This window comes from Paracoccidioides brasiliensis (assembly GCF_000150735.1).
Source record: "Paracoccidioides brasiliensis Pb18 unplaced genomic scaffold supercont2.5, whole genome shotgun sequence".
NCBI classification, from domain to species: domain Eukaryota; kingdom Fungi; phylum Ascomycota; class Eurotiomycetes; order Onygenales; family Ajellomycetaceae; genus Paracoccidioides; species Paracoccidioides brasiliensis.
This window is the reverse complement of record NW_011371362.1, coordinates 1,780,715-1,801,900: the sequence shown is the minus strand read 5'-3', so window position 1 is coordinate 1,801,900 and position 21,186 is coordinate 1,780,715. Positions and strand designations below refer to the sequence as shown.

Genomic DNA, 21,186 nt, shown 5'->3' with positions numbered 1-21,186 from the left:
AGTAAGGGGACTAGATATGATGCCGATTGCGCTTGTGTCGCAGTAAGGGGAGTTTCCTTGCGCAACTTTGCGACAGACTCTGTGGTTGGTCTGCGCTTTATCTGCGGTTTCTCTGCGGTTTCTCTGCGGTTGCTCTGCGGTTTCTCTGCGGTTACTCTGCGGTTTCTCTGCGGTTTCTCTGCGGTTTGCTCTGCGGTTGCTCTGCGGTTGGCTCTGCGGTTGCTCTGCGGTTGCTCTGCGGTTGCTTTGCGGTTGCTCTGCGGTTGCTCTGCTGTTGCTCTGCGGTTGGCTCTGTGGCGGCTCTGCGGTTGCTCTGCGGTTGGCTCTGTGGTTGGCTAGGAGCAGATGATGGAGCAGGTGTCGGCCCGGAACTAGTAGTTAATTCCGGTACAGCTCTAAGTAGATGTTTCGCAAAATGAACACGATTCAATGAATAACCGCGTGACTCCAGCATCCCACAGAGCTCAATGTAGCTTGGGTTTTGGTTTATAAGACTCAACACTAGTTCAGGTGGGCATTTCCTGCCAGAATTGGCATTTGCAAAAACCTGGTCAATATAACTTGCAGCAGCATTGGCTAGAGCCAATCGTCTCTGTTCAGGCCAAATTGTAGCTGCCGTCTGAGCGGGCCCGTTCTTTATTAGTTCTGACTCTGGATTGGGTGATGATTTTGGTACTAATGCTGGAGCTGGAGCTGGAGCTGGAGCGGAAGCAGGTGGTGGTGTTGACACCGGTGCCGGACCGGGCCGAACCTTATCGGAATCTATGAGTTTATCTATCTTTATAGCTTCCTTTATAATTTCCCCTGTCTGTTCTCGTCCATTGTTCTTGTTCATCTCTGGCTGCGAAGGAGATGTCGGCTCAGGCTGTTCTGACTGCAGTTGCGTGAACGAAGAATTAGTTTGATGAACAGTCGCATCTTGACCTTTCAACTTTCGTTTCCGTCGAGCTGTGGGGAATTTACCCCAGTCACGACGTGGATCGTTCTCATCTGTGGGTTTTGGAGTGGTAGAAATAGTAGTGCTAGCATCAGGCGTAGATGCGTGAACTCTCGCAACACTACTCCGTTCTTGCATACCTTGAGAATGGAAATTATTTGACTGTGATCGTGATTGCGATTGAGCCGACATATAAATGTTAGCTTTGCCCACATCGGCAAGGGGGCAGGAGATATCCAAATCGTGCTTACCTGGTCGAGAGAACCAAACAACCTGGCAAATTTACTTGGATCCTTCGATTTCAGCTTTTTCATTTTCTCCAACATCATTGTCATCTCCAGATCCATATCCTCATCTGAATGTGCCTCAGCCTTTGCGGCAGGAGCAGGTGCAGATGCCTGATCTCCAGGTAGTGGAACAGGCTGTTGAATATGTGGTTGAACAAGTGGTGCCTGAGTGGTGTTCGCCTTCTCAGTCGATTCAGCTGGAGTAGCAGATATAGGGTTTTCTGCTATTGATTCGCGATCCCAACACTGTTTTTTTGGCCCATCTTGCAATTGCACCTGCGGTGAATCTGCGGGGTCGCCTGTGTTCTTGGGTTTTGGACCGGGTTTGCGGACGGACTTTTTGGCCTTTTGTAAGGAAAATGAGCCGGATGCTGCTGCAATGCTTTCAACCTGTATCCTCTCCGCGTGTGCTTGAGCAGCTTTCGCCTTATCTGCCTCAAGCTTTTGTTTAACCTCGGCCTGAACAAATAGGCTCTGTGTTTCTTTCTCCTCTTCTTTCTGTTTCTCTATCTCATTCTGTTTTTCCAACTCCTTCCGTTTCTCTAGCTCTTTCTGTTTAAGTCGCTCCGATTCCGCTTCTGCCTCTGCAGCCTTCTTTTTCTGGTATTCCTGATAATAAGGATTGTAAATTTGGCTCGGATCTATAAAATTTGGTGTGGAAGACTGGTATGCTTGTGATTGACTTGTGATTGCCGCCTGATCCTCAGAAGCAGAGTTACCGTAAGGGGTATTTGAAACGGTGTGTTGAGAAGGAGATGAGCTGTGAGAGTGTTGAGGAGCGCCGCTGCCACTGCAACCTGGACTGCCTTTTCGCTGCGATGCAGTCGAACGGCCAGGGTAAGCTGACGTAGAGGTGGGAGCAGCTGGCGCTGTGGGGGAGTATGCGTTTCGTGTCTGGGATGCGGATTGCTGATGCTTAGAGATGTTCGACTGGGCGGACACTGTCGAGCTTCTACTATATTGCAGTTTAGCGATTTGCTGGTGCTGGTGATAAGACTGATCAGTCTGCTCTAATGGTGATGGTCCTGTGGGGTTTGGGGATACCAAATTTGACATAGGAGTCCCGTAACATGGGTAGGAATGCGAAGGCGTTGAGGAGGCAGCTTGACTGGTTGAAATATGCTGTGAAGATGTACGGTGTGGGGGAATGCTAGAAGACAAAGCAGTCATTGCCGAGGCTGCGGCAGTCCGCGAGCGTTGAGCGGAGTTTGGGCGATCAATTGACAGAGCAGCATTTGCGGGAGATCTGCTCTGATTTCTTGATTCGGACTGATAACTCATGTTCGCAGAGACAGAGGTGTTTGAAGGCGAATCAATGGTGGAGTTGTGGATGGCGACAGGTTCTAATGCAGAACCATAGGGTGCATGTTGCTGTGTTGGTGAAATAAACTGACTATAAGTTTGTTGGGCTGGTTGGGCCCGCTGGATTTGGTGGGTATGGTGGGTCTGTTGAGACGAGATCGGTGACACGGCATTGGACGTATGGTAGCTGGATTGTTGCTGCTGGGGTTGCTGCTGATACCCGTATCCCTGCGCGGGATCGTTGGATGGCCAGCTTCCGGACTGTTGCTGCTGAGAGTTTTGGGCGGCTATATCTGGGTTGTTTTGGCCTTGCCACTCATAGCTCTGCAGTCCATAGCTCCGATCAGTCTGCTGGATATTCGAGGCTGGCGATGGCGAGGTAGCTGGGATCTGGCGGAGTGAGGAGTAGGAGGAGGATTGTGTATTCTGCCCGCCAGTCAAGTATCGGTATGGGGGATAACCAAATCCCTGGTACGACATGACCAGCAAAGGATATAGCCCAGGGCTGAATAAATCACGTCTTCCACGCTACGGCAACACTGAATGTGAGATGATGATGCATAGGGTATCGCATTGGTGGGCGGAAGAGTGACGGAGCGAAGAGAGAGCCTGGCGAAGGTCAAGACCGAACGGGAATCGACGTGCGCAACGCAAAGCAAGCGAGAGACGAGACTGAACGCGGAAGGGGAGCAGCAGTATTTGGATTTACAATGGGCTGCCTGAGTCAACACCTCATCACCACCTTGTATTGACTTGTCGTTCCTCGTAGAGAGTTGTCGCTCGTTGTGTCGCTAAGATAAGTCGCAATCGGTGTCTTTAAGCTTTCGCCGGCGCGACCTGGATGATAAGTCAGCAGAGCCTACCCACCACCTACGCTAAGCCCAATGTAGCCAGATCAGCTGACCCACACAGCGCTCACACATTTTCAATTCAGTGTGAAACGAAAAGAGGGAAAAATTAACACTCTGGAAGAATCTCAACGACGACGACGACATCGATACGATCATATTCCCCCATTCTCCAAAGCCCCCCTTTTCCGGAGCCAGATCTCCATTTTTCCTACAGATCTGCACAAATGGCCAAGATCAACTCAGGTGTGTATGCTGCTTCCCAGGGCGGTAAAATTGGACACCCTTCAATTAACCCTGGAATGCGCAATGCTGATAATTTTGCTTCAATCGACAGATCTCGCCTCCTCACGGCGGAAGTCGCGCAAGGCACACTTCAGTGCCCCGTCTAGTGAACGACGAGTCATCATGAGCGCACCATTAAGCAAGGAACTGCGAGAGAAGCACAATGTATGAGATCCACATTCCTACAATTCCGAACGAGACGCAGGATTTGTAATAGGAGAATCAGGAGGAGAAGTTTGTGAAATTAGAGTTACGAGCAATAGCAAAACGTTACATATTTCTGGAACATCTTTATCTGATATGGTTTGGAAATAACCAGGTCCGCTCGATACCCATCCGCAAAGATGACGAAGTCACCATCATTCGGGGCTCCAACAAGGGCCGCGAGGGCAAAATCACAAGCGTCTACCGCCTCAAATACGTCGTGCATGTCGAGCGTGTCACCCGTGACAAGTCCAATGGCCAGAGCGTCCCAATTGGCATCCACCCTTCCAAAGTTGTCATCACCAAGCTGAAGATCGACAAAGACCGCGAGAGCATCCTGGAGCGAATGGGTAAGGGACGGGAAGCCAAAGCTGCAAAGCGAAATTAAAATAGAAACGGCGTAATCTTGTTTGGTTTCTTTTCTTTTCCTTTCATTCTTTTGTCTTGCTTGCGTTTTTATTTTCTCCGTTCGAGAACTGTGTAGGGGGATTCAGTTTTACACAATACTGGTCGGATTCGTGGTTCGTGGATTGGAGAACAGTTTCTCTATGGGCTCAGCGGATCTTGGGGAAAGGAAACTATATGACTTGATTGTCTGTAGTGCAAAGCACGGGCGGGCTGATTCTTGACATTTTCGATTTCGGCTTATTTGTGTGTCCGCCTTTCACATACCCACTTCGATGCATGATTGAAAATTAGTATACCATTTCAGAGCCGCGACCGATCAGATCGGAAATGTCAAAACAGGTTCCAAAAAATTGATGATGTAAAGGAATTAACCACCCCTTTTGTTCTTGCCTGCGTCAATTTCTTTCCCCCCTCTCCCCCCTTACAGAGACCTATTGTGAGATCACTCTCAAAGCTGTCATGCAACTGAATCTTGCCAGTATTATCTCCGCGCAAACCGAGAGAATTATCATATTCCTCCATTTAGTGGTTTGCGAGGTATACGGCTGGCGTATATGAAGCAATTGCTGCAAACCCATTCCAAACTCACTTTTTACATATTATGTATGTATCAAGCGAAGTGCGATAGCTGCAAGTTTCGTCTCGCCTGCAGACTTGTCCCTAGGCCCTGCCAGTAATGGAGACAAGTTTGATGGTGAGGCACATCGATTTTATTTATTAGGAGAATTCTTATATGATCTCTGTCCATAGACTTAACTGTGAACAGATTTTCCATGTAGAATCCCAAATCATGTTCAAAAATTAAGACAAAGCGATCCGCAAATACCAAAAAAAATGACTAGAAATAGGATCTTCTTCCCTTTAAACTGGCATAGTAGTGGTATACAATGAAAAGGGAAAATACATCAGCTAAGACTCAGATGTTCCAATATGGATACACCATTCAGCAGCGAGACGAAGAGAAAAAGAATAACATGATTTTTAAAAAAAAAAGAGCAGAAAATACATAACCACGAAGCGGACATAACAACAGAGGAGAGAGAGAGAGCAGAAAATGTCTCGCAATAAATCAGAAAATATTGTAGTAGTATCAATTTCCCCAACCAATTCAACATAGGACATCTTTCGGCTAATGGCCAACACATTTCCCCCACGCCGGCAAACCACACGCCATCCCAACAAACAGATATATAAGGAACACAACCACAACGGCCAGCAGGACCATCACCTTTACATTCTTCCACCACATCTGCCGTCTCAGCCCACGGCTCCGCACACGGAAATCCCGCGCGGTAGTACCCAGTCGATCCGTCTTGTCAACTAACAAGTCAATCCGCTCCCCGCGTTCCAACACCCGCTCGATATTTTCCGTCATAATATCACGCACGCTATCGATTTCCTTGCGCGCTGACGCGAGGGAGTCGGCTGGTGGCGCTGTATTGTAGGTTTGCAGCAGGGCACGGAGATCCGTGTTAAACGCTGCGCAGCCGTAGGCGGGTAATGCGGCGAAGTCGGTGCTGTGTGGGTTGTAGGCGGCGAGGAATTTTCTTTTGATCTCCAGCAGGAATGCGAAGGGGATGCGGCGACCTATCTCTACTGTAGCAACGACTAGGTAAGTGAGCGGAGCGTGGGAGGTGAGCTCGCCATTTTGGGAGGTCGCGGAGGGGGAGTCGGCGATATAGTGGACAAAGAGGCGATCGTGGGTGTATGTTAGTTTCTGCGGGACTTGGTGGGAGATTTTCGGCAGGATTATGGAGGCAAGTGAGGAGGCTGAGGTGGAGGAGGTGCCCGGAGATGAGTGTTCGGCGAGGATAGTCGATCTATGCGCGATGCAGGCGCTGAAGGACGAGGCCGGGAGGTTAGTCCTAGGAGGTAAGCAAGGACAGAAGTTAAGGTATATATGCATTGTGCTTACTAGAGTAACGGGCTGGGAGGCTTCGATGAGGAGGCCATGTGTCCTGCCTGGCTAAATAATACCCGAGATGATGGAATCGAATCAATCGATTATCGCAGTTGTCTGGAATTTTGTTTGGCTGATTGTTGGATGACGGGCAAAACGTTTGGTGACGTCGAAGGTTCGTTAGAGGAGCTAGTATCACGTGAAAGCCACTTCCTTTCCTTCCATCCTTTTTGCGTAATAGTCTAATCCCGTACGGTCAGATATTAGTTTACTCTATGATATTTATGTGCCCTACACATGGAATACAGGTCTCAGCCAGATATAGATATAGGTCATTAAGTTTACTTAATGAAGCCTTAAGGAATTCAATGTTATTTCGACTGCTTTTAACATTTCCATGACACTTTCTAAAAACAAGAGCAAGTTTTAGAATCAATCGTGAAATTCATCGAGGTACTTTTGGGGTTGAAAACGATCATCTTCTCCTCACTGAGAGCTATAATTTCTGATTACTGTGCAATATGTAACCTCAGACAAGACCCTTCTTTCTTACAGTCTAACCATATGCAGCTTAATGAATAATAAGAGATCTTAACTCAACAGCCCTGTAACGTATTCACTTTTTCTAAGGCAAAAGAAAAAGGACAGAAAGAAGGAAAGACATAAAAACAACAAACTAACTGCTCATTCACCATGTCATCAACCGCCTCCTGGAGGCGCCCGATCTTCTGGCCTTTGGCCTTTTAAGGCTATGTTCTCTCACCCGCAAATGAGCAATCTCCATATCTTTGATGTCTATGACCTCGACACACCCTCCTCCCGCTACCTCTGCATGGTTTTGTCATCCTGTTTGGTTAAAAGACCTGACCTGTCTTCCCTTCACTCTCTATGGGGCGCTGGCGCTTGCAACTTGCTGGTTCAACCCATTACGGCCACAGGCCTCCTCTTCTTCTGATGCGTCGGGATTTGGCGACGCAGGGCCAAAACGTCACTGCCCATCAGTCAAGGTTGAATTGACCTTTGCGGCTCACTTGTGAGATCCACCTCAGTTCTTTGCCTTGACAAGGAAGCTTCAACCGCCGGCATTCCCTGTTCCGTAACGTGATGCCCGGAGCTATAACAGTGCTATAACAGTGCCATCGAATGGAATGTAGATAGTGTATTTAGTTTTGGTAAACCTGGAACACAACAGAAGGTGGGAGGAAAGAACAGGCCGTACCACAAATTCCAAAAGAGAAAAGCATCCGAGGTCTGGTTCTGACGGCATCGGCACCAACTTTCGGGGCTTCTCCAGATCGCATTGACACAGAGTGGGCCTCTGAACGGCACACAGACTGTGTCTCCTCGAGGTCTGAAATCTGCATGCTTTTACGGTAACGTGACCATCAGGGCTTTCGTCATAGTCCACGAGTATATTGTTTGGTTTGATGTCTATTTTAACTGTCTGTACCGAGGCGTGGAGAGTCTCCTGTTAGTGGTTAAAACTTCTCATTATGAAGAATATCTCTATCATGCATGTCAGCGAGGCCATGCAAAGCACTTTAGAGAATGCTACGCCTTGTCTCTGTGGATAGAGGTTTCTGGCTAAAACGAAGCAAGTCGCCGGCCAGAAAGTGGAAGATGAACAACTCGGACGCTTTGACCGTATCGACTACCGTTCGCACGTTTGGACAAGGAGACAGCCTCTTTTACAAATACAGCTGGTACTCGAACTCGCCGGGAATCATATTTTTCAGAAGATAGTTTCCCCCCTCAGAACTCCCCGTCCAGCACCGTGGTCAGCAACCTGTTCAGACGCAAAGACACAACAGCCGACATACCGGTTCAATAGAGCCTCCTACGTACCTCGCACGATATACACACAGAGGAGGATTTCTGCGGTCGACGATCATATTTTCAATCTTGTAAGTCTTCCCGGAATCACTCTTGAGCGTCGTCCCCATGGTGAAAGGCCCGTTGCTAGTCAGCGGGGAAGTAGAAGCAGTAGCAGCAGCAGCAGCAGCAACAGACATCGTGTTCCACCAGGATATTTGTGGTCCAAAACAGGAGATTCGGGTCAGCGAAGATAAACCTTTGCTTAAAAGAGATGGATACATCGGCAGGCAACCAGAGAAGCCAAAGAAGGATGACAAGCGGAATAGCAGCATTAGCAAAATCAATCTCGATTGCAAACTCAATTTGCTCTCGGTCAAATTGCAAAGGGAAATTTACGGATGTTCCATCAATCTGAGGGTCAACCAACTTCCATTCGTGAATCGATGGAATTTCGTTTATCCCCTGAATACCACACAATAGGGCTGGCAGTTCAACATACATATCCAGGTATAAGGTTGGCGACAGAGATAAAGATGATCTTTCTAAACCCCCGTTTGAATGTGACGGAGGAGATTTCCAGCATGCTTGAGGACAAGGTAGTTATCATATTGATTTGACTTTCATTTGATGTTGCTGTTGTTTAATGGTGGGGAATGAGGAACGGACACGATGCCATTATTTATGTCATCCATCCATCCATGGATGGATATATTATTATTATTATTATTATCACACAGATGACATGGCAGCTACCTAGGTAGTTATATCGTTTGAATGCCTCTCAGCTGTGCTACAGATGCTTTGGTAGATACATAACTATATTGGGTTACAAATTGGAGCTATGCGGTTGACATCCATCAGTTGTCTATCTCAGGCTCTGCAGATACAGTACATTCTTTCAGCAGGATGGGATATGGGTGTATATCAAGCCAGCCACTCATCAACAACTAAGACAAAACAGTGTCTTGTTCCCTCCCCCAAAAGTCAAAGGAGTCCACATCGAAGACACCCGTCTATCAATTCATCCATGACTCTTATGTTACTCTTGGCACGACAGAGTCGACATCTCTCCACTCTTTCGCTTTGACATATGACATCCTGCTGGTTGAAAAGGGCGTAAGGCTGCGAAAAGTGGGTCCCACAGTGCTGCTTGGTGACATCAGATATTTGTATTTTGGATAGCTATGTCCAAGAGCGGCAATGCGCAATGAAGTTCACATCATGCATATGGTTTGGTCTTATGATCAATATTTCCCATGAGTAGCAACAGCGTAGCTGCTCGATATATACATATACACATACACAAGGGGAGCAGAAGCCCCTAACCCCTCCGAGAAATTTATCCCCCTTTTTTTTATTTTTTATTTTCCTGCTCACCCCCCCCCCCCCCCCCCCCCCCAACATTCCAGCTCCCTATCGCCACCACACGATTCTCAGGGGACTAGTGATTAGCACCTCGAGGAAGTGGCTGAATGTGGTAATGTATGTGCGAATACAAACTCCAGCGGACCTGGCTTCGAGCCTACAAGGTTCCCATTTTCTGAAGCTCATGTGGCCGTGTCCATACTTCCACTAAATGAATGATTTGCTAGAGAAGGTTGGTTATGTTCATAAACGGGACTACTTCTTCGAATATAGCAGCTCCTTTTTTCTGCTGGAAGGATTGGCATTTGGATGGGGACGTCAACATGGAGATACGCAGTTGATTAACCAGCGTATAAAAGGAATTCACATATCGATGATTGAAAAAGAGGGTACCCGGGAGCTTGGATATACTGATATCTTGCACATTCCCTCTCTTTGTGGTTAGTTAAAAAGGTTAGTGCTCTGAATGTTGAATCCAGACAAAATGGCTCATGATCGTCATGCTAGGATATCGGCTCCATTACTCATTACACAGGGTGATACACATACACAATAACTTGAATCTCGCGTTCCGAACTGCATGAATACATTCTGGCTAATATAAAAAGGGGGACTTTACCATAGGATGGGGGGAGTATAATCTTACTCTCGAGCTCTGGTTCTGACCCCCTTTAGGATAGCTACGTGGAGGAAATGATAGACGGAAAAAGCCAACAAAACTTGCCCTTTGACCTGTAAAAAGTCCTCCCACCCCCCAAATAAAATATATAAAAAAAATAAATAATAAAAAAATAATAATAAATAAAAATAAATAAAAATAAAGATATCCTGAGCAAATAGAATAATTGACACAAAAAGAAGCAAAAGCACACCCCAGATCCAGGTCCAGGTCCAGGAAAACAGGGAACAAGTATTAGGAAGAAAGAGGAGAGAAAGATCCCAAGGAAAGCAATGCATCTTTACATGCAGTAAACAAAAATCAAATATGCAAATGAAAGATAAAAAGACTAAGAAAGCCATTTCCTTCACCGCTAGCAACAAAAACCATACAAACGACCAAACCCAGGACACGACCAGAAATCGCTCACATGCCGCCTTGAACCCCCCGAACTCCAGATTCAAAACACCGTGTATCCACCACAAAACGAAAATGCCATCAATGACTCAGAGCATCACACCAAAACCATACAAATTCAACCTAAATCACTGTATGAAGATGTAACCCCCCAACAAAATCCACGTGTAATACAGCCACATGACTCTCGCGGAGACCCCATTGTAAACCCCAACTCTCAACCTACCAACAACCCACCATGAACCCCCACACACTATCCGTATCCATCCCAGAAGATATCGCTTCCACCAGACCTATAGTTCCGGAACTATATGTGTCCATGCAGTCTCACACGATAGAGACATGTATGCGCCGCGCCCCAGTTTGACTTAACGCGGAACACAACCTTCTGCACACGTACGGCGGGCATGTCGATGACAGCATCCAGGTTAAAACGCTGGATGTGATGTCTGCCATCGATGTTGTATTGCCACCGGCCGAGGCGGAAGAAGGACGGTCCGAGGAGCGCGTCGTCCGAATAAGCCGATACCGGCTCATTCGGATACACCTGCCGAAGGGTGGTGAGGATGATGTCCCGTAGGGAGGAGAAGGACAAGTGATGGGGGGATTGGGAGGGAGAGGCGGGGGAGGGAGGGGATCGGAAATGGGGAGCAGCACGTGGGGAGGAGGAGCCCAGTGAAGATGAAGGGAGGGAGGATGGTGGTTCCCGGGGAGATGACGCAGACGAAGGGGGAGGGGGGGATGAAGAGCTAGAGCCCGGGGGGGAGGATGAAGAAGGCGGACGGGCCGTGTACTGGGCCCACAGCTCCATCTCCCGTGGTGCGGCACCGGCGTCCAATGTTGCCCCCCTTAGGGATGTGCTCAATGACCACATCTTCAGGGACTATTGCTCGTCCGAGAAGTATGGCCAATTGAGAAACATTGGACCGCGTGGCGGCGCACCAACAGTCTCCGACACCGTCCCAAGGTTGGAGTGCAGCCACGGGGGGTAAGCCCCAGGGTACCTTGGCGAGGTAGTGGCCGATCCGGCCAGCCAAACCAGATAATGTATCCATTGTTGGGCTGGTAATGTACGGATCAACCACTGCCCCCATGCCAACAGAGGCAAAATTGACTTTTGGAAATGCCAGAGGGTCCATTGCCGCTGGAGACCTGCTGAGGGCTTCCTTCAGATGCGGCAGCCGCTTGTTCCACTCGTTTTTTAGAGTGGCCACGTCCTTTGCCATGACTGCAAGTTGTTGATCGATTTGGTATGTCAGCTTGTTGAAAGCGTCGGCGTACATGGTCGTTGAGTTGTTGTCGGACGTGGGCAGGCGACTGCAAAAATACCCAGACATCTGAGGGAGTGAGCAGGCGCGATCTCTGCAGAGATGCGTGAGGAGTGCCATGAGAATAAGACCGAGTGTTACAAGGATACCGGTTGGATTCTTGGCAATTCCTCGACCGCGCTGACTGTGGGTAGAAATGATCCCAGTAGGCGTCGCAGTGGCAACGGCAGGAGAGGAATGTGTGGATGAACCTGGGGTGTGCTTTGAAGAAGATGAGGCAGAAGAGTTGGATGATCCGGAGGCAGATCTAATTTCATATTTATTTCCCAGACTAAAAGCAGGAACAGGCGGGAGTGTTCTACCAACATTTGCGATGGCACGAGCTCGCATAGCGGGAGGAGTAGTTGGTTGGATGCTAGGGATAACGCGAGGTACATCTGCAAACACGGGGACACGAGTGGGAGGTACGCTCAGGCCGGTTTGTCCCTGCAAATGGGAAGGGCGGGAGCCATACGGATGTCCACGAAAGAAGTTTGGACGAGTTCCAGCATTGCTATCTTGCGGCGGGTTGCCGTGGATAAGACGCTCTGTGGTCCAGCTGACACTGGACGATTCGTTGAAGAAAGGGGTATGAGGAGTCCCGAAGACTGATTCTTCCTCAGCTTCAGGTTCTTCTTTGGTAACTGTTTCAGCTTCTTCAGATGCTTCGCGGAGAGTCTCAAGGAGTTGCTGTTCAGGGGTTTGTTGGCGCGAGGCGTCTCTGCGAGATGTAGTTCTGGGGGGGTGGATGTTGCGAACCGCAGCCCTACGTGCGGCAGGTTCAGGAGCTGGTGACATGCTAGAGCGAACGGATGCACTCATAGAGCGAGTCTGGCGTCTTTCGGGACTAGAACGAGCAGGTTCTTCAGCACCGGTAAGATTGCGGCCCTGAGCTTGACGCAAACCGTCATCGAGGTTGTCGGCCATTTCTGACAATTCCATATAAGGATCAAGGTCAAGCTGACGAGGAAGTGCAGGAGTTTTGGTAGAGCCGTATGCGAAAGATTGTTGGGTACGGACGTCTGGGAGAGATGGATTGCCCAGATCACGATTTGCCTGATCAGCTTGAGGAGCGGAGGAGATGATGGCAGTAAGATCGGCTTGGGTTGAGCGAGCATTTGCAGCACGGTAACCCGAGCGAATAGAAGAGGCTTTTCGAGCAGACATTTTTATAGATATAGAAAGATTTTTAGAAGGACCTATTTCGAATTTAGAGAGTTGAAAATGTACAGTGGATGAAAAAGGACACTTAGAAGAATGTTCTTTCAGCTTTACTTTGTGAAGTTAGTATAGCAAACTCCAGAAGCGCGTCGAAAAGGTTCCAGAGACAATTGCAAATAAAGTTGCAATGGAAAACAAAAGTACCACAACAAAAAGCTGAGCTGAAGATGTTGGTGATGAAGAAGTATTTGGAGAAGAGGTATTACGAGTGGAACACCGTGGATAGGGAGTTTCTGGAGAGAATGAAGAATGGAAAAAGGATGTTGGGAGAGAAGATAGCTGAAGAGGAAGGAAGATCAGAGGAATGATAGGATGATGGACAATTGCATAAAGGATGGACATTCGGGTGATTGCAAGGAATCTGTTTTGGTATTCTGGTTGGATACAAAGAGACCAGCTCAAAGGAGGAGGGGTAAGAAGGGCGCTTCAAAGAGAAGATGAGAGAGGATTGACTGTTTGCAATTTGGCGAGGCTGTAAAGCAGCACAAAGAACAGGGTTATTTTATTGGTTGGCTTGTAGTCGTTATGGCGATGAAGAGCGATTTTGATAGTCTTTGAAGTTTAGCAGTGAAGCTGAAGAGTTGAAATTGACCGAACGAAGTGTACCAGCATTGGATCAATTGTTGCTGTAGAGAAGCAAAAAGAAAAGAGATGAGAAGGGGCAACAATTTGTATAATAAAGGACGCGGCCGGGATTTTGTAGACAACTACACTACACCAACACAACACAATTAGGAGCAAGCAGAAAACAATTGCACTCACATCATGAATATTTGTTCGTTAGGTGCAGGTGAGGCAATGTCCAGCCCCCTTTCCACCCGTAGTAACGAGCGTGGATCGCTGGGAGGGGTGGAGGGGGAACAGCAAATTCACTCCTATTGAAGCCCCTGAGCATATAGGAACGTAGCTGTGGAGGTATCCGCGCAAGGCCAAGATTGAATTCCACCAACCACAGCAGACAGGATTCCGGCCAATAAAGCTAGCCACTTCGAAGAGTTGTTCTTCTGTACAGAAATAGAAGTCTGCGCGTGAATTTGGCCGTGTTTTGGGAGAACACTCCGTAGATAAATGTATACGTATCGATAATCGAATGGCCTCCTCGACTTGCCTTGTCCCTAGCGAGGCTCTCTGTTTTTCCTTTGCCCTCGTCAAACCCCTCCTCAAAGCTCTCGGAAACCTCGCGCCTCTTCCTACACACAGCAGTGACAATGGAGTAGAGTTATCACTGCATCAGTGTAGATATGAACTGACGGTTGTGAAGTGGAGGCTTCAAAGTAGAACACGCAACATAAAAGAAGAGCACGGTGACGAGAGACAGCTGCTGCAAGAAATGGGTATCAAACTGGCAGAAGAAACGAATGACAGCAGCGGGTGACTGATAATTCCCCACTTCAAACAATGAATTAATCAACTCCAGTCAATCCAAGTCCCTTGCTTTGGGGCCTCTCAAATGAAACATCTGTTCGAGTCCTGCGCGCGTCGAAGAAACCTTGGGAAGCGGGTGGTAACGAACTATTCTAACGAAACAGCGAAACGCGCAGAAACTAAGTTTAGTCAATGTTACTTGAACTTAGTAAACTAACTAATCACGTGATACAAGTGCGATGCGCACTGTTGAACAACGTTGTCCCTCCACGGGAAAGAAGGCAATTATCAAAAGAAAGTGAATTGAAATGTGGATTTCGTCCAAGCCCCTTTCTATAGCTCTTTTGTCCTGTATCCGTGCCTCTTCTTACTTGACGTTTTGTTCGTCGCCTTTGGCTGCTGGACAGGGCCGGAGTTCGGAGTTTTGTTGTTTGTGATGAGGATTGTCGCTAGCATCTGACCATTGGGTCAAACAACCCCCTAAATTGACCAGCAGTTGCGAATTGAAGGCCAAAAAGAGGTGTTATCCTTCTTCTATAACTATATCGAGACCAAAATATAACAGAAATAAACAAAATCAAAATTAACTTAAAAAACCATGCCAAAATCTTGTAAATATACAGTACTTATGACAAAAAACAAAAAAGGACTAGATGAGATAGTTCAGGGATAAACAAGATAGTACAGACGACAGGCAGATAGCATGCGCGGGCATAAGGGATTCCATGTCGGAAATTGAACCAAGACGACATGTGATGCAGATCTGGCCCCAAACTTTTGATCCGTATATTTTTCTTCTGCAAGGGCAAAATATAGACATTGAACAAAATTCAGCCGAGAAAGTCAGTAGAGCATATCCATGAAAACACTGAGAGCTTTGCTTTAGCAAGCTCGGTCCCTCTTATCCAGACGACGGAGGAGACCATGCAAAACTCTGCTCAGCAGGTCCAGATCCCAATCGCTCCATCCTTCCGGCCCTCAACCAGGTACCCATCCTTGATCCGCACGCGCTGGACAATCGACGTCGTCCTGCCTTCTTCCTCGGCAGTCACTCCTGCGCCGCAGTTCCAGTGCCGCCCTTCCGTCTTGTCGTAGACTTTCACCACGTCTTCGCCTGCGGCGGCCACGATGCGGCGCGTATCGAACATCATGCTGGTTACGGAATGGTCGTATGCGTACGCGTCATGTATGGAGCCAGTTCGTAGATCCCAGATCTGTAATGAGATTCGATACATTTATCATTAGTGGGAATTTGTTTCATTGAGCAAGAAGCGTGTATTATTATGTTTCAGAGGAAAAGCCTCACCCGTATGCTCCGATCCATACTCCCAGTAACCAAATGCACATCGTCAAACTGCAGACATGTTACAGGCCCCGTGTGGCCCCACGAGGTTGCGGTGGACCTGTCCACTGCGTAAATCCCACAGTCGAACCATTCCGTCCGCCGTCCCGCATGCCAATGCCGCATCGAAACATTGCACAGCACCGACAAAATCCGCTGAAGTATCCGGCAACCGACCAGTCGGTCGCCACGGGCTATCATTGGAGGACAACGCTGATGCCTGTGCTGCAGCCCAGAGTACATCGAGTGTCTGGACGCAGCGGCCCTTTACCAAATCCCACTGTCGTAGTGTTTTATCCGCTGATCCCGATATGAGTGTGTTGCCGCGGAAATGCAGGGCTGTAACCTCGTCGACATGCGCTTCTAATGAGAACAAGTGGCACTCTTCCATGCTGCGGGGAGAGAGTGGTGGAGGTGCAGCGGCCGTGTCTTCGTATCCAAGCCCATCATCGTCATCCTCCTGGTCGTCGGTGCCGTCTTTGCCAATGCGATTATCCCGGGGGATATATTTTGCGCGGCTGAGATCCCATAGCCGGATCGATGCATCCATGGACCCCGTGGCGACGAGGTTATCGTCGACCTGTAAGCAACGCACGGAGGCATGGTGACCTTCTAAGAATCCCATAGATCGGCCCAAATTTAGATCCCAGACTTGGACTGTGTCATCTAACGCGGCGCTGACCATTGTTCCAAAGGGGACATCAAAATCGATCGCGGATATCATGTCATTATGTGCTTCTATTTCTTTCATTAGGGAGCCCGGCTCGAAATGCTCGTGGAGAACGGGCATAGATCTCTTTCCTACAACTTTTTATCAATATTGATTTGAAAATGGCGGATGAGTGAAAATGAACTAACTGGATGATTTGTTTTTCCAGGTCTTGGGAGATGGGAGTTTCTCATAGATTGACTTCGACATAAAAGACGCATCCATGGCTTGTGTGTCGGATGCGACTGAAGGGTCTGTAGCATCATTCGTCTTCGGCGTGTCCGGGGACGTTGCTGCTTCCTCCTCCATATCCTCAAGTTTGTTATCTAATTGAACCACTGTCCGGTTTAACACGTTAGTGCTTCCGATTTTCCCCAAAAAGAAACAAAACTGGACAAGCCCGAAAATCTCACAGTCATGTTCCAAATCCGCCTCATCCATCTCAAGCCGCGCTAGACGGTCCAGCACAATTTTCCGCATACTGTGCAAATTCGCAATCTTGTTATCTATTTCGTGAATTTCCGCGCTACACATGTTTTTCCTTATCCCCATCATTTCTAGTCTTCGACTGAACGTATCCCGGTCCTTCTTTAATGAAGAGATAGTAGGTGGTAATGTCCCCGCAACCGATCCCGCACTATCCAATAATTTGTGCGCACGTGAGCTTCGCCTCCGGTGTGATTTCCTGTGCTCGTGTTCATCTTCTGGCATGGAGGCCTGAAATCCCTGGAACAAGGAGTATGAGCTCGTGCCCTCCGGAATATTCACTAACAGTTCATCTGGAAGAGCGGAAATGGCGCGATTTTGGATTTCGGAGGTAGATAGTTTGGATCGGACGAGGTCTGTCGGAGTGGTCTGGGAGAGAGAAAACATTCTCCGTTGCATGGACGGGCGTCGCAGCTCTTTGTGGATGTCATTGACCGCAGAATGATAGTGTGCTCCGCTGGGAGTGTCTTGTTTTGGGCCGATGAGATGGCTAGCGGTGGTAGAGACTTTGCGCGTAAAAGCCTCAAGATGTCGAGTCTGAGGAGTCGGGTCAGTAGATGAAGGCATTGTCAAGCGAACTTGAAATGTTCTATTGCTTTTCTGGCCTCTCTTACTTACAGTCAAACCAGTTCCCAGCAAGGAGGATGTTTCCTCGTCGCCGCCAGCTGCAGGCGAGGAGACCCATGATTTGCCTGACAGTGAGTCATTACGGGGACGGGAGCCGGCCATGGAGCGCGAGGAAGAGAACACAGGAGAACCCAACACCACTAGGTACCTCAGGGGAGGTAGGCGGATATGAGTCGAGCGTTGCACCGGGGGTTGGAATGCTGTTGAGGATCATCTGTGCAGATATTAGATGTTTTTGATGTTTTGAGGTTGGCGAAGTATTTTGGTTACAATACCATACAGCACACCAGTAAAGTGAAAATGCCGAGGTGCATACAATACGTCCAGTAGTTGGTGCTTTAACGAAGGCTTAACTGGAAAATAGCGCCTAATAGGCGTGTTTCCACTCAGAGATTAGTTAAAAGTTTGTCAAAACTCTCTACTATCTAGGGGCGGTTAACTGACCCATGCAAAATCAACGCAAAACCCGCACCGCAGGTCAGTTTAATGGCATTCCTCAAAAAATTAAAAAAGAAAAAGAGACAAACTATCAAGACAAACCCAGACCACGCTATATGCAAAGCAAACGGTATAGACGGATAGAAACCATGACTTGGGGATAACCCACGAAGGAAAAAGATCTTGCTACGCTTTTTAACGCCGTATATGAAAAGCAAAACTCCTCACAATGTTCCTGCTAGGACATATGCAATCTCCAAATGGCCCAAAGACAACCAAAAGAGAGTTACTCCTTCAAAAAACAAAAAAAGGAAATCAAATCAAAACAAACAAAACCACATTCATCCCACATCCCACAAACACTTCACCCCTTATCCTCCCACCTCCAACTGCACCGTCCTTCTCCTCTTCTTCAAAACCCCCAACTCCTCCAACCTCCTCCACACCTCATCCTTCCTCACACACCCACTCCTCCCTCTATCCCCATCCCCGTCATCCCCGCCACAAACAGGTAACCCATTAAAAACTTTCAACCTCCCAGCCGCAGCCGCCTGCACCATAAGCTCCACCACCCTCCGCCGCAGCCTCGTTGCCTCATCAAGGTGCATGACATACTTTCGATCCGCAATGATGTTCGCTGGCGGCACAGTGTACTGATCGTCAATCTCAATCTCGACTTTCTCACCGTCAGCACTATCTGCATCATCAGCCACCCGTGACTCGCGAAATCCCTTCCGCGCAATATCCGTACAACCGCCCAGGCTCATGAACCCCACATCCTCTTCACCCTCATCTTCATTCTCCCCATCTCTCCCGCGAACCTGCAGCTGCCTTTCCTCCCCACTATGACCATGCACATGTAACCGTTTATACTTGTGCTTTTTCGCCCCAACAAGCCTCCCCGCTTCATCGCGCCACATCCTTCCACTCCCCGTGACAGGAGCCGGATAAAAACCTAATGTAATAGGGTTCTCTCTCAGATCAACATCAGTCAACGCACCGCACCGTCCACCGACGGAACGCAGAATCTGACAGAGCCTCCGAAGCCGCGCGATGCGGTTGCCAATCAACGAGACGCGTCCAAGCCTCCTAAGTCCCAGCAGCTCACCCACGTCAGCGAGCGCGTTGAAATTGAGATTCAGGACCCGTAGATTGGGGAAACACATGCCGAACTGACTGGGTAATTCTTGCAGGGCACACGAGGCGATGTCAAGGAATTGTAGACTGGGACAACCACCGGGTGGGGCGAGGAGATCGGGCGAGAGGAGATTGGAGGACAGATATAGCTTGCGAAGGGAGAGGGCTGCACTGATATCAAAGTCGATGACGGGTAGCCGATCAATGTCCGACTGTTGGGAAGAAGATGGCAGCGACTGTTCGCGAAGAGAAAGGACGTCGAGATAATGGCATTGTTCCAGACCCGTAATCGTGCTGAGATGATTCTTGTCAGCGTAGAGAAGATGGAGATTAGGAAAATTCCTAATATCTATTTTTACTATGTAATTGTTAGACAAGTTAAGTGAGTGTAGGCAATGCAGCACTTCTGACGACTCGAAGTGCTGAATCTGGTTACCCCGAAGATCCAACTTTTCGATAGTCTTAATGAATCTAATGTTGCGTACACTCGAGATACGATTATCGCGCATGTCGAGGTTTATCAAACGCGTCCTTGAATTGAACCATCGTTAGCAGTCCACACACCTCACCCATAATCTCCCTTAGAAAGAACAGAGAAAAAATATATATAACTTACAACTCCCCCTCCCCAAAATCAACCTCCCGCACCAAATTCCCCCTAACATTCAACGTCAACAACCCATTCAACCCCATAACCCCCCTAATATTCCTTATCCGATTCCCATCCGCCTTTAAACTCCTCAAATGCACCAGTCCCGCAAACGCATCCAAATCCTCCAGCTTGTTCCCAGATACATCCAGATACTGCAGATTGCCCAAATGTCCCCACGATGTCAAATTCGTCAGACAGTTGCATGGGATCTTCAACGAGCGAACGCTCGAGGGGACACCAGAAACCTGCCCGATATTATTGTCTGAGGCATCGAGTTCCTCAAGCCGTGAGCAGAAGTCTTTAAGTCTATGTAGCGTTATGAGGCCTTTACCTCGAAGATCGAGGCGTCGTAGGTGTTCCCAGTATGGTTCGTACGGCTCAGTATCGGTGATATGCTTCACCAAATCCTGAGTCGCCAGTGCAAATGTCCCGTGAACTTGTCTGAGAGATGACGGGTGAGTACGCTCAGCGATATAACTAACCTCCAACCTCATCGACTCATCCATCTGATTAAGACTAAAGTCCGATAGTGGCGCTAGATGAAAGCTGTACGTAGTATCCATGTCTGGGCAACCCGGTAAAACCATCGACTGCTCCTCGTGACCGGGGACCTGCATAACAGAAAGCCCGTGATTCTCGACATGAAAGTCTTCATTAGCCGAATCTTCAGTCTGCTCATCAATCCGCGAGATAGGCCGTCCCATGAAAGCCCGAATGTCAAACGCGCCATTGTGCCGCGAAGAAGTCTTAAATGGCGAGCTTTTCATATATGAACACGGCACGGTACCCGATTGACTCTGAAATCCACTAATATTGCCATGTCGCGGAACTGGAAGTAGAGGTGGCTGCTCCGATTCAACAGGACTAGTCGAATCCTCCTGGTACACAACATGCGATAGCAACGGTGACGAAAAAGAAATCGTCGCAACTCTGGGACTAGTAAGGCCGCCAGGAACCTGGCCACCATCCATCTGCTGCGGATACCGAACCTGACCGCGTTTCCACTTAATGTCATCAACGCGCTTCAAGAAATTAGCAGGATCCGTGGAAGCTTGCTGAACGTGCATGCTCGCTGCCATCTCCTCACTACTCCAAGACGTAGCTCTCGTGTCCGTGTCCGTGTCCGGCTTGGGACAGCTGGAAGTAAACCTCGTAGACTTCGATTGTACGGAACTCGTCTCAAAACGGCCATCGCGGGTAAGTGGTCTAAAATCAGGAATTTCTCTCCGTTCCTCCTCCCTAACCGCCTCCTCAATAGCGTGTTGGCCCCTCCGACTACCATGCTCGCCATACGTTGCAGTCATGGAACACAGTTTCCCTTGCGACTTCGCCGGCGACGAGAATGTCTGCGCAGCCATGAGCTCCTGCAACTCATCAACGCTAAGATCAGGAATGCTTTTGAATGGATCTTCTTCACTGATATCACCTTCCAAATTCGACGCAGGTCTTTCATCACTACGTGCCGTGTCCCCGCCC

At 48.5% G+C, this 21,186-nt stretch overlaps 7 protein-coding genes across 7 annotated transcripts in view; 1 reads left to right on the top strand and 6 right to left on the bottom strand.

Moving 5' to 3' along the window:
* PADG_11863 (uncharacterized protein) overlaps window positions 1-3,006 on the bottom strand; it is a gene marked incomplete at both ends in the record, with an annotated part of 7,389 nt that extends 4,383 nt beyond the window's left edge. The window contains 2 exons of the mRNA XM_010762276.1: window positions 156-1,099; window positions 1,189-3,006. Of these exons, the coding sequence (XP_010760578.1) occupies window positions 156-1,099; window positions 1,189-3,006 (2,762 nt within the window). The remainder of the gene's footprint in view (window positions 1-155; window positions 1,100-1,188) is intronic.
* A 595-nt stretch (window positions 3,007-3,601) lies between these two features.
* On the top strand, window positions 3,602-4,251 carry PADG_05025 (ribosomal protein L24; the record flags this gene model as incomplete). The annotated part of the gene is made up of 3 exons (XM_010762176.1): window positions 3,602-3,620; window positions 3,712-3,824; window positions 3,979-4,251. 3 exons carry the CDS (start codon window positions 3,602-3,604, stop codon window positions 4,249-4,251), a joined length of 405 nt encoding a protein of 134 aa, XP_010760478.1.
* A 1,149-nt stretch (window positions 4,252-5,400) lies between these two features.
* Window positions 5,401-6,177, bottom strand: PADG_05024 (uncharacterized protein; the record flags this gene model as incomplete). Its single annotated transcript, XM_010761939.1, has 1 exon — window positions 5,401-6,177. One exon carries the CDS (start codon window positions 6,175-6,177, stop codon window positions 5,401-5,403), a length of 777 nt encoding a protein of 258 aa, XP_010760241.1.
* Window positions 6,178-7,923: 1,746 nt separating this feature from the next.
* Window positions 7,924-8,183, bottom strand: PADG_11862 (uncharacterized protein; the record flags this gene model as incomplete). Its single annotated transcript, XM_010762275.1, has 2 exons — window positions 7,924-7,957; window positions 8,017-8,183. 2 exons carry the CDS (start codon window positions 8,181-8,183, stop codon window positions 7,924-7,926), a joined length of 201 nt encoding a protein of 66 aa, XP_010760577.1.
* Window positions 8,184-10,733: 2,550 nt separating this feature from the next.
* PADG_05023 (uncharacterized protein) lies at window positions 10,734-12,900 on the bottom strand (the record flags this gene model as incomplete). The annotated part of the gene is made up of 2 exons (XM_010761938.1): window positions 10,734-11,309; window positions 11,383-12,900. 2 exons carry the CDS (start codon window positions 12,898-12,900, stop codon window positions 10,734-10,736), a joined length of 2,094 nt encoding a protein of 697 aa, XP_010760240.1.
* Window positions 12,901-15,257: 2,357 nt separating this feature from the next.
* PADG_05022 (mitochondrial division protein 1) lies at window positions 15,258-17,585 on the bottom strand (the record flags this gene model as incomplete). Its single annotated transcript, XM_010761937.1, has 6 exons — window positions 15,258-15,533; window positions 15,626-15,673; window positions 15,708-16,462; window positions 16,520-16,708; window positions 16,784-17,393; window positions 17,475-17,585. The coding sequence occupies 6 exons, from the start codon at window positions 17,583-17,585 to the stop codon at window positions 15,258-15,260; spliced, it is 1,989 nt and encodes a 662-aa protein (XP_010760239.1).
* Window positions 17,586-18,292: 707 nt separating this feature from the next.
* The window catches only part of PADG_05021 (uncharacterized protein), a gene marked incomplete at both ends in the record, with an annotated part of 5,484 nt that continues 2,590 nt past the window's right edge, over window positions 18,293-21,186 (bottom strand). The window contains 2 exons of the mRNA XM_010761936.1: window positions 18,293-19,589; window positions 19,675-21,165. Of these exons, the coding sequence (XP_010760238.1) occupies window positions 18,293-19,589; window positions 19,675-21,165 (2,788 nt within the window). The remainder of the gene's footprint in view (window positions 19,590-19,674; window positions 21,166-21,186) is intronic.